Raw genomic sequence first — 12,055 nt, 5'->3', positions numbered from 1 at the left:
ACCATGGGGCATTAATCAATACCGTGTGTCAAAGTATCTTCTGGCTATTATGGTGTCTTAAAACCCTGTGGTATAATCATTACCAGACCCCGGGGGCAGGAGAGGGGAACAGCAGCCTAATGATGATGACTCTATCATACAGTAGGCTACACACCTCTTGTCGACAGACAGACAGACCACATAATCTATCAAAACTACAGTATGACTAACTTCAGCTCTGAGCTGCACTATAAGAGTCTTCATTACACTGTCATACACTGTCATTAGGGTGACGTAACAGCTGTCTTTAAGGTGATATAACATGTCACTAGGGTGACGTAACAGCTGTCTTTAAGGTGATATAACATGTCACTAGGGTGACGTAACAGCTGTCTTTAAGGTGATATAACATGTCACTAGGGTGACGTAACAGCTGTCTTTAAGGTGATATAACATGTCACTAGGGTGACGTAACAGCTGTCGTTAAGGTGATATAACATGTCACTAGGGTGACGTAACAGCTGTCTTTAAGGTGATATAACATGTCACTAGGGTGACGTAACAGCTGTCTTTAAGGTGATATAACATGTCATTAGGGTGACGTAACAGCTGTCGTTAAGGTGATATAACACATGTCACTAGGGTGACGTAACAGCTGTCGTTAAGGTGATATTACATGTCATTAGGGTGACGTAACAGCTGTCTTTAAGGTAATATAACACATGTCACTAGGGTGACGTAACAGCTGTCATTAAGGTGATATAACACATGTCACTAGGGTGACATAACAGCTGTCATTAAGGTGATATAACATGTCATTAGGGTGACATAACAGCTGTCATTAAGGTGATATAACATGTCATTAGGGTGACGTAACAGCTGTCATTAAGGAGATATAACACATGTCATTAAGGTGACATAACACATGTCATTAGGGTGACACAGTAACACGTCATTAGGGTGATATAGCACATGTCATTAGGGTGATGTAACAGCTGTCATTAAGGAGATATAACACATGTCATTAAGGAGACATTACACATGTCATTAGGGTGACACAGTAACACATGTCATCAGAGCCAATGTATTCACCTAGCGGTTTTTAAACAGCTTAGCGATGCTGTTATTCATCAGTTGGAACGTCTTTTCTTCTTCTTTTCTTCCAGCTGTCAGTACAGTGGTTTGAACAGCTTCGTATTATATAACACTACCAATCAGCAACGTGCTGAAACACTTGGGGTGTCCATAAAAGCAATTAATTACAGTCGCTTCAAACAAATAGCCACAGCCATCCTTAATTAACATGACTCCCATGGCAATAATGTTTTATGGCCGGGTACTGTATGTGTCAATACCAATAAAGCATTTCGGGCTAAATGAATGCCAGAGCACACAACAGTAATGTATATTACTGACGGTTTAGCAACAATGGACATTGGTGTTTTTGCTGGGATATAAGGTGTTTGGGTTCTGACCTTATCAGAATGAAGTAGGTGTGTGTGTTTGGTATTTGAGTGTGTATTTTGTTATTGGGGTGGAATACTGCACTGCGGCTGACTCAGAAAGGAAGGGGGGACACACCAAGGTCAGGTATCTGACAGGAACTATAACACACACACCTCTGCTCTCCGCAACACCTCATGTGGGAGAGAGCTATTTCAGGAAAGAATGTACCATTAGGACAAATATCACCTACGGCTCTTCCCCTCTTTCTCCCTCTTCCCCTCTCTCACCTTTCTCTTTACCCCCTCTCTCTTTCTCTTCTCTCTTTGTCTCGGAGTGCTTGGCTTGGATCTGATGGATATGAGTGCTCACTCTTGGCAGACAGGTTCATGGTTAGTTGAAGCTGGGGAGGATGCTGGGGCCACAAACAAACCTGCCACAGCGCTTCAAACAGGTGCAAACAGCTTTAAACGGCTTTAAACAATATCCCAGGCCCCTCACACCGAGATAGATGAGGAAAAGGATTGGAAAGAGAGGAGTGGAGACACTCTGTGCCTGAGTGTTGCATGTGTACAAGCCACCAACACACACAATCCCAACCCAAACCAATGTCCCAGCATGGAATAACATGACACATCACATGACATAACAACATGATCTGTCATAACTAGCCATCTCCAAAATTAAAACAAACACTATCACACATACACACTCACTCACTCACTCACTCACTCACTCACTCACTCACTCACTCACTCACTCACTCACTCACTCACTCACTCACTCACTCACTCACTCACTCACTCACTCACTCACACACACACACACACACACACACACACACACACACACACACACAAACACAAACACAGCCAACGCTGCTGTCCCATGTCATACAGACATTGAACGACTGGTCACGTTCTGTTTCACACTGCGTGTTTAAATATTGTATTCTCAACCTAGCTCATTCTAATGTTTCTACTAATGCACATTACATTGTAGTTCCACTGTTTATAAACAGCACATATGTATTATGTACTGGATTCTTGTCATAGCTCATTCTAATATATCTACTGCTGTACATATCATTCTTAGTATATCTAGTGTAAATTATTCCGGTGTAGCCTACATACATATAGATTTCATTTTGATTACTGATACAGGGCTATTTGGGTTGTTAATTGGATTCGTCCCGACGTTCTTGATTTCTATTTTTTTAATGAACTTTTTTACAATATTTTAATTATTTGTGTACTTGTTTGACATTCTACCGCATTGTTAGGCGCTATAAACAGAAGCATTTCACTACACCCGCTATAACATCTGCTAAACTGTGTACGCGACCAATAAACTTTGATTTGATTTGTCATAATGCCCTCCAACTAGGATTGCCATTCTCTGTCTTTATGATGCTAGCTGATGCAGTTGCCCAATTTGGCCCCTGGACACGCTGCGACCAATCACATCATCGCTTTACAGGAACTCATTAGCATACATTATCTTGCACCACTGAGTGGAGAACTGGACCAGCTAACACTCAGAGGGCATGAACACCCTCCGGCATCCCATACACACACGCACAACATCCCATACACACGCACAACATCCCATACACACACGCACAACATCCCATACACACACTCACAACATCCCATACACAAACTCACAACATCCCATACACACGCACAACATCCCACACACACACTCACAACATCCCATACACACACACTCCGAACATCCCATACACACACTCACAACATCCCATACACACACGCACAACATCCCATACACACACTCACAACATCCCATACACACACACTCCGAACATCCCATACACACACTCACAACATCCCATACACACACTCACAACATCCCATACACACACTCCGAACATCCCATACACACACTCACAACATCCCATACACACACTCACAACATCCCATACACACACTCACAACATCCCATACACACACTCAGAACATCCCATACACACACTCACAACATCCCATACACACGCACAACATCCCACACACACACTCACAACATCCCATACACACACACTCCGAACATCCCATACACACACTCACAACATCCCATACACACACGCACAACATCCCATACACACACTCACAACATCCCATACACACACTCACAACATCCCATACACACACGCACAACATCCCATACACACACTCACAACATCCCATACACACACGCACAACATCCCATACACACGCACAACATCCCACACACACACTCACAACATCCCATACACACACACTCCGAACATCCCATACACACACTCACAACATCCCATACACACACTCACAACATCCCATACACACACTCACAACATCCCATACACACACTCACAACATCCCATACACGCACGTGCACACACAATATATTTCAGTTGTCATCCTAGGCCTATTTTTTAACCTTTATTTAACTAGGCAAGTCAGTTAAGAACAAATTCTTATTTACAATGATGGCCTACTCCGGCAAAACCCGGACGACACTGGGCCAATTGTGTGCCACCCTATGGGACTCCCAATCACGGCCGGATGTGATACAGCCTGGATTCAAACCAGGTACTATAGTGACGCCTCTTACACTGAGATGCAGTGCCTTAGACCGCTGCGCCACTCGGGAACCTAGATTGAATCAGATGGAGCGTTAACCGGTGATAGCCGACACCCACATAGCTGATGTTTTGGTGGTGTTGGAGGTTTAACTGCGTTGGAGCTGTCAAATCGGTAAGCAGCTGCTCTTGATCATTGTCACGAAGCCACACCCACCACACTCGCATTAGAAGTTTAGAATGAGAAGTGTAGGCTATATAGAAATAATGACTTTCAAATTGAAAATCATTAATTATTTATGATGTCATATGATGTCCAAGATGGTGCAGCAGTAAGACCTGTTTGTTTTTGTCCCATGTAAAAATATTCAGTCTTTTTCTGTTTTTTTTTGTATACATTTCATTATATTTCAATCTCTTTTTTCCATTTTCAAATTAAATATACCTTCCTGCAACCCGCCTCACCCAATGTGGTCCAGATCTGCTATTTATTTTTACATTATAACTGGAACCTCCATCAGTAGCTAGCCAGCTAATTAGCTACTAGCTATTTAGTTATTGTTAGCCACTGCTAGCGGTCTTTACCTTTAGCTCGGACACCAGCCGCTTTAGCCTGGATAGCCCGGATAATACCTGTCAGTCTGCACAGCGCGATATCAGCCCTGAGCACATCAGACTGCTTTTTCCCCCCACTACATCACCGGATTCCTGCCGCAAGCTCTGGACCATTACACCAGATCTTCGCAGCTAGCTAGCTGCTACCGAGTGGCTATTGTGGCTAATGCCCTTGTCCAGAAGCATGCAACCGTTAGCCTTGAGCTATGCCCATCTCCCGGCTTGCAAACGAAGTACACCAACTACAATACCTGTCTTGCCAATTGGCCTGGACCCTTTGTCGACATGATGTAATCCGGCCAATGTGCTCTCAACCGGCCTCTGCGTCGTGGATGTGGTGAAGATCCATCTGCTAGCCCTGGCCCGCTAGCTTCCTGAACACTGTGTCTCCCGCTCACCTAGCGTAGTAATCAACTAGTGAACAGCTCCCTGTTTCATCTATTACTGCCCTATTATCACTCGGCTACACAGCTGATGCCTGCTGGACTGTTCATTAACACGGTACCTCATTTTGTTTATCCGTCGGCCCCAGCCTCAAACTCAGGCCCTGTGTGTAGCTAACTGACACTCTCTGCCCATTCATCACCATGTACCTGTTGTTGTTGTCTTAGTTGTTTACCCGTTGTTGTCTCACCCGTTGTTGTCTTAGCTCTCCCAATCAACACCTGTGATTGCTTTATGCCTCTCTCTAATGTCAATATGCCTTGTAAACTGTTGTTTAGGGCAGCTCTCCTTGTTTTATTTTACTGCGGAGCCCCTAGTCCTGCTCAACATGCCTCAGATAGCCCTCTTGTCCCACCCCTCACACATGTGGTGACCGCACCTAGCTTAACTGGTGCCTCTAGAGATGCAACCTCTCTCATCGTCACTCAATGCCTTGTTTTTCCCCCCACTGTACTCGTACCCTACCATACCCTTGTCTGTACACTATGCCCTGAATCTATCCTACCACACCCAAAAATCTGCTCCTTTTATTCTCTGTTCCCAAAGCACTAAACAACCAGTTCTTATAGCCTTTAGCCGTACCCTCATCCTACTCCTCCTCTGTTTCTCTGGTGATGTGGAGGTTAACCCAGGCCCTGTGTGTCCCCAGGCACTCTCATTTGTTGACTTCTGCAACCGTAAAAGCCTTGGGTTCATGCATGTTAACATCAGAAGCCTCCTCCCTAAGTTTAATTTATTCACTGCTTTAGCACACTCTGCCAACCCAGATGTCCTAGCCATGTCTGAATCCTGGCTTCGGAAGGCCACCAAATTTTTTAAAATTTCCATCCCCAATTACAACATTTTTCATCAAGACAGAACTGCTACAGGGGGCAGAATTGCAATCTACTGTAGAGATAACCTGCAGAGTTCTGTCATACTATCCAGGTCTATGCCCAAACAGTTCGAGCTTCTACTTTTAAAGATCCATCTCTCCAGAAATAAGTCCCTCACTATTGCCGCTTGTTATAAACCCCTCTCAGCTCCCAGCTGTGCGCTGGACACCATATGTGAATTGATTGCCTCCCATCTATCATCAGAGTTCGTACTGCTAGGTGACCTAAATTGGGATATGCTTAACACCCTGGCCGTCCTACAATCTAAGATAGATGCCCTCAAATCCGTAAACACGGGCACCCTCATAGATATCAACCAGGATCTCAGCGATCATTGCCTGCGTCCGTTATGGGTCCGCGGTCAAACACAGCCCATGGTTCACTCCAGACTTGACTGCCCTTGAGCAGCACAAAAACACCCTGTGGCGTACTGCGCTAGAATCTAATTATCACCACAATTTGCAATATTTCAGGGAAGTCAGGAACCAATACACACAGTCAGTTAGGAAAGCAAAGGCTAGCTTTTTCAAACAGAAATTTGCATCCTGCAGCACTAATTCCAAAAAGTTTTGGGACACTGTAAAGTCCATGGAGAATAAGAGTACCTCCTCCCAGCTTCTCACTGCATTGATATTAGGAAACACTGTCACCACTGATAAATCCATGATAGTTGAGAATTTCAATAAGCATTTCTCTACGGCTGGCCATGCTTTCTACCTGGCTACCCCAACCCCAGCCAACAGCTCCGCACCCCCCACTTCTCCTTCACCCAAATCCAGAGAGCTGATGTTCTGAAAGAGCTGCAAAATCTGGATCCCTACAACTCAGCTGGGCTAGATAATCTGGACCCTCTCTTCCTAAACTTATCTACCGCCATTGTTGCAACCCCTATTATTAGTCTGTTCAACCTCTCGTATCGTCTGAGATTTCTAAAGATTGGAAAGTGGGAGACAAAGGGGGAGACACTCTAGACCCAAACTGTTACAGACCTATATCCATCCTGCCTTTATAAAGTCTTCGAAAGCCAAGTGAACTTACAGATCACCGACCACTTAGAATCCCACCGTACCTTCTCCGCTATGCAATCTGGTTTCCGAGCTGGTCACGGGTACACCTCAGCCATGCTCAAGGTCCTAAACGATATCCTAACCGCCATCAATAAAAGACAATACTGTGCAGCCGTATTAATCGACCTGGCCAAGGCTTTTGACTCTGTCAATCACTGCATTCTCATCGGCAGACTCAACAGCCTTGGTTTCTCTAATGACTGCCTCGCCTGGTTCACTAACTACTTCACAGATAGAGTTCAGTGTGTCAAATCGGAGGGCCTGTTGTCCGGACCTCTGGCAGTCTCTATGGGGGTGCCACAAGGTTCAATTCTCGGGCTGACTCTTTTCTCTGTATATATCAATGATGTTGCTCTTGCTGCTGGTGATTCTTTGATCCACCTCTATGCAGACGACACCATTCTGTATACATCTGGCCCTTCTTTGGACACTGTGTTAACAAACCTCCAAACGAGCTTCAAAGCAATACAACACTCCTTCCGTGGCTTCCAACTGCTCTTAAATGCTAGTAAAACGAAATGCATGCTCTTCAACCGATTGCTGCCCGCAAATGCCCGCCAGACTAGCATCACTACTCTGGACGGTTCTGACTTAGAATATGTGGACAACTATAAATACCTAGGTGTCTGGCTAGACTGTAAACTCTCCTTCCAGACTCACATTAAGCATCTCCAATCCAAAGTTAAATCTAGAAATGGCTTCCTATTTCGCAACAAAGCCTCCTTCACTCATGCTGCCAAACATACCCTCGTAAAACTGACTATCCTACCGATCCTTGACTTCAGCAATGTAATTTACAAAATAGTCTCCAACACTCTACCCAGCAAATTGGATGCAGTCTATCACAGTGCAATCCGTTTTGTCACCAAAGCCCCATATACTACCCACCACTGCGACCTGTATGCTCTCGCTGGCTGGTCCTCGCTACATATTCGTCACCAAACCCACTGGTTCCAGGTCATCTATAAGTCTTTGCTCGGTATAGCTCCGCCTTATTGCAGCTCACTGGTCACCATAGCAGCACCCACCAGTAGCACGTGCTCCAGCAGGTATATTTCACTGGTCATCCCCAAAGCCAACACCCCCTTTGGCCGCCTTTCCTTCCAGTTCTCTGCTGCTAATGACTGGAACGAATTGCAAAAATCACTGAAGTTGGAGACATATCTCCCTCACTAACTTTCAACGTTAGCTGTCAGAGCAGCTTACAGATCGCTGCAGCTGTACACAGCCCATCTGTAAATAGCCCATCCAACCAACTACCTACCTCATCCCCATATTTGTTTTTGTTTTTCTGCTCTTTTGCACTCCAGTATTTCTACTTGCACATCCTCATCTGCACATATATTACTCCAGTGTAAATTGCTAAATTGTAAATACTTCGCCACTATTGGCCTATTTATTGCCTTACTTCATTTGCACACATTGTATACAGATTTTTCTATTGTGTTATTGACTGTACGTTTGTTTATCCCATGTGTAACTCTTTGTTGTTTTTTTTGTCGCACTGCTTTGCTTTATCTTGGCCAGGTCGCAGTTGTAAATGAGAACTTGTTCTCAACTGGCCTACCTGGTTAAATAAAGGTGAAATAAAAAATAAAAAAAATATTTTGCATTTCTATCACCGAATCAAGGTATAGATCACATCTGGCATTCCAGTGTTCCAACTGGTAAACAAGGCTGCATGGGATTTATTTCAATGCGACTCCATGCAGCCATTGGCAAGGTCCGCTTTAGGTATAATGCCAGGATCCGCTTGTGGATTTGACAGCTCTAATCAAATCAAATGTTACTGGTCACATACACATATTTAGCAGATGTTATTGCGGGTGTAGCGAAATTATTGTAAAAAATGCAGTTCCACCTCCGACATCGCCAAAACAACCGCTATGTGGATGTTGGTTAAAGCAGATCTGATTGAATAGAGCCCCTAGTCTTTTAACCAGAGACTGGTGTCTACCTGTGAAACAGTCATGTGTTCACCTTCCAACCAATCAGCATTCATTGATTAGGGGTGGGTTTGGGATAGGGGACTAGAACGGCTGTACTCCAGCCAATCAGCATTCATTGATTAGGGGTGGGTTTGGGATAGGGGACTAGAACGGCTGTACTCCAGCCAATCAGCATTCATTGATTAGGGGTGGGTTTGGGATAGGGGACTAGAACGGCTGTACTCCAGCCAATCAGCATTCATTGATTAGGTGTGGGTTTGGGATAGGGGACTAGAACGGCTAGACTGTATCTAACAGTAGTAGGAATGTTGTATGATGAGCCTATATGGTTAGATTGACTCATCATCAGCCTGTTTGACTGTCTGGTCCCCACACACATGGAGACAGGCCCCTGGTGATTTTCAGACAATTAGTTTACAGTTAATTAAGTAATAACAAATACTGAAGAGACTTGAGACAGGGCCTGGTGTGAGGGATAACCCTCTATCTCTTTCTCTCTCTCTCTCTCTCTCTCTCTCTCTCTCTCTCTCTTCCTCTCTCTTACTCTCTCTCTCACACACACACATACATGCATGCACGCACACACACGCCTGCACGCACAAGCACACACACAAACAGTGCGCTGTGAGATGACAGTGATAGGCGAGTGTCATTAGTACACTGACAGGCTGTGACTCCTCAGTTTATCTCCACTCTGCTGCGCCTGGATTGGATGGCTCATACACTATGGCAAAAGGCATTAAAATGTCTAGGTTAATGTAGAATGACACTGTTTCATGACATAACCAACGGCTCTTCCCTCTGAATGCGCTTTTACACAGGGTTATTGCTCTCCTGGGGAAACGACACCAGGGTCGCATTCAGTGAGCAACAAGTAGTGGATGTGTCACTTGATTACTGTTTATATCATGTGAATAACTGTGGTTGTGTGTGTTTGTGTTTGGGTGTGTGATATTCATACGTTATCTAGAGAATGCCTTTCTATGGGGACCTGAGCCCTGCGTCTTTCACATCTCTCTGCTCTTCTCTGGGGGAGAGTGGGCTCGGATGGCTCCCTGAACTGTAGGTCTCCCTCCAGTCCAAACCTCTGAGGTAGTAACAAACTATGTTTACCTGCATCTTCTGCGCTCGTCGTTTGTCAGCTCTCTGGTTTTGGTGGTAGATGCGGCTGAAGTTGGACACGATGACTGGGACAGGCAGGGCAATGACCAACACCCCGCTCAGAGAACAGATAGAACCAAAGATCTTCCCCGCAATCGTCTTAGGAACCATGTCTCCATATCTGCAAGGTGAGAGAGAGAGAGAGAGAGAGAGAGAGAGAGAGAGAGAGAAGGGAGTAGAGAGTGAGAGAAGGGAGTAGAGAGAGAGAAGGGAGTAGAGAGGGAGATAAGCGAGTAGAGAGAGAGAAGGGAGTAGAGAGTGAGATAAGGGAGTAGAGAGGGAGAGAGAAGGGAGTAGAGAGTGAGATAAGGGAGTAGAGAGTGAGATAAGGGAGTAGAGAGGGAGAGAAAGGTGGAGAGCGAGAAGGGAGTAGACAGAGAGAAGTGTTGTAGAGAGAGGGAGAAGGGAGGAGAGACAGGGAGTAGAGACGGAGAAGGGAGTAGAGAGAGGGAGAAGGGAGTAGAGAGGGGGAGAAGGGAGGAGAGACAGGGAGTAGAGAGAGAGAGAAGGGAGTAGAGAGAGATAGAAGGGAGTATAGAGATAGAAGGGAGTATAGAGAGATAGAAGGGAGTATATAGAGGGAGAGAAGGGAGTAGAGAGGGAGAGAAGGGAGTAGAGAGAGCAGGGAGTAGAGAGAGAGAAGGGAGGAGAGAGAAGGGAGCAGAGAGAAGGGAGTAAGGAGAGAGAGAAGGGAGGAGAGAGAGATGGGAGTAGAGAGGGAGATAAGGGAGTAGAGAGAGAGAAAGGAGGAGAGGGAGAAGGGTGGAGAGAGAGAGAGAGAAAGGGGAGTAGAGAGAAGGAGAAGGGAGTAGAGAGGGAGATAAGGGAGTAGAGAGGGAGATAAGGGAGTAGAGAGGGAGATAAGGGAGTAGAGAGGGAGATAAGGGAGTAGAGAGAGAAGGGAGTAGAGAGGGAGATAAGGGAGTAGAGAGGGAGATAAGGGAGTAGAGAGGGAGATAAGGGAGTAGAGAGAGAAGGGAGTAGGGAGAGAAGGGAGTAGGGAGAGAAGGGAGTAGAGAGAGAGAAGGGAGTAGAGAGAGAAGGGAGTTGAAAGAGAGAGAAGGGAGTAGAGAGAGAGAAGGGAGGAGAGAGAGAGAAGGGAGGAGAGAGGGAGAAAGAGGTTAGATCAGATGGAGTTAATTCACACAGAACAGACCAAAACTCATTCACACTTCTTTCAGTAAGGAACATTCAGACACTGTTCTGAGTTGCACTAGATAGATGGAACATCAGCCCTTCCACACAGCTCTCTCAGAAGAGACCTTAACCTCCTCAGTCAGTCTGCCTCCAGTTGATCCTCTCAGAGACTTCAGTGCTTTCATTAGGTGACAGGAGAAAACATCAACCTTTGGGAGCGCAGACCGGAAAAGAGAGGAGAGCAGAGGGGAGATGGGAGCGGAGGGGAACGGATTGGAAGGAGAGAGGAGGGGAGAGGGGAGCGGAGTGGAAGGAGAGCGGAGGGGATAGGAGCAGAGGGGAGAGGAGGGGAGAGGGGAGCAGTTGGAAAGAGAGCAGAGGGGAGAGGAGCGGAGCGGAGGGGAGAGAGGAGCAGAGGGGAAGCGGGGAGTGGAGGGAGAGGCGAGTGGAGGGAAGGGGAGAAGAGGGGAGCTGCGAGGGGAGAGGAGGGGAAAGAGATCGGAGGGGGAGAGGAGCAGAGAGGTGAGGGGAGTGGAGGGGAGCAGAGAGGAGTGGAGGGGGAGAGGGGAGCAGTTGGAAAGAGAGCAGAGGGGAGAGGAGCGGAGGGGAGAGGAGCGGAGAGAGGAGTGGAGAGAAGCAGAGGGGAGAGGAGCGGAGCAGAGGGGAGGGGAGGGGAGAGAGGAGCAGAGGGGAGAGGCGAGTGCAGGGAAGGGGAGAGGAGGGGAAGAGGGGAGTGGAGGGGAGAGGAAAGTGGAGGGGAGTGGAGAGGAGCAGAGGGGAGAAGAGAGTGGAGTGGAGGAGAGA

The 12,055-nt window shown here is 46.3% G+C and overlaps 1 protein-coding gene across 2 annotated transcripts in view; it reads right to left on the bottom strand.

The window, feature by feature from the left end:
- The window catches only part of kcnd3 (potassium voltage-gated channel, Shal-related subfamily, member 3), a 345,048-nt gene that overhangs the window by 27,594 nt on the left and 305,399 nt on the right, over nt 1-12,055 (bottom strand). For both annotated transcript variants that reach the window (XM_029723932.1, XM_029723933.1), the window contains exon 3: nt 10,067-10,235. In XM_029723932.1, the coding sequence (XP_029579792.1) occupies nt 10,067-10,235 (169 nt within the window). The remainder of the gene's footprint in view (nt 1-10,066; nt 10,236-12,055) is intronic.

This window comes from Salmo trutta, chromosome 30 (assembly GCF_901001165.1).
Source record: "Salmo trutta chromosome 30, fSalTru1.1, whole genome shotgun sequence".
NCBI classification, from domain to species: Eukaryota; Metazoa; Chordata; class Actinopteri; order Salmoniformes; family Salmonidae; genus Salmo; species Salmo trutta.
Note: the sequence above shows the minus strand (reverse complement) of the source record. Positions and strands in the feature narration are given on the sequence as shown.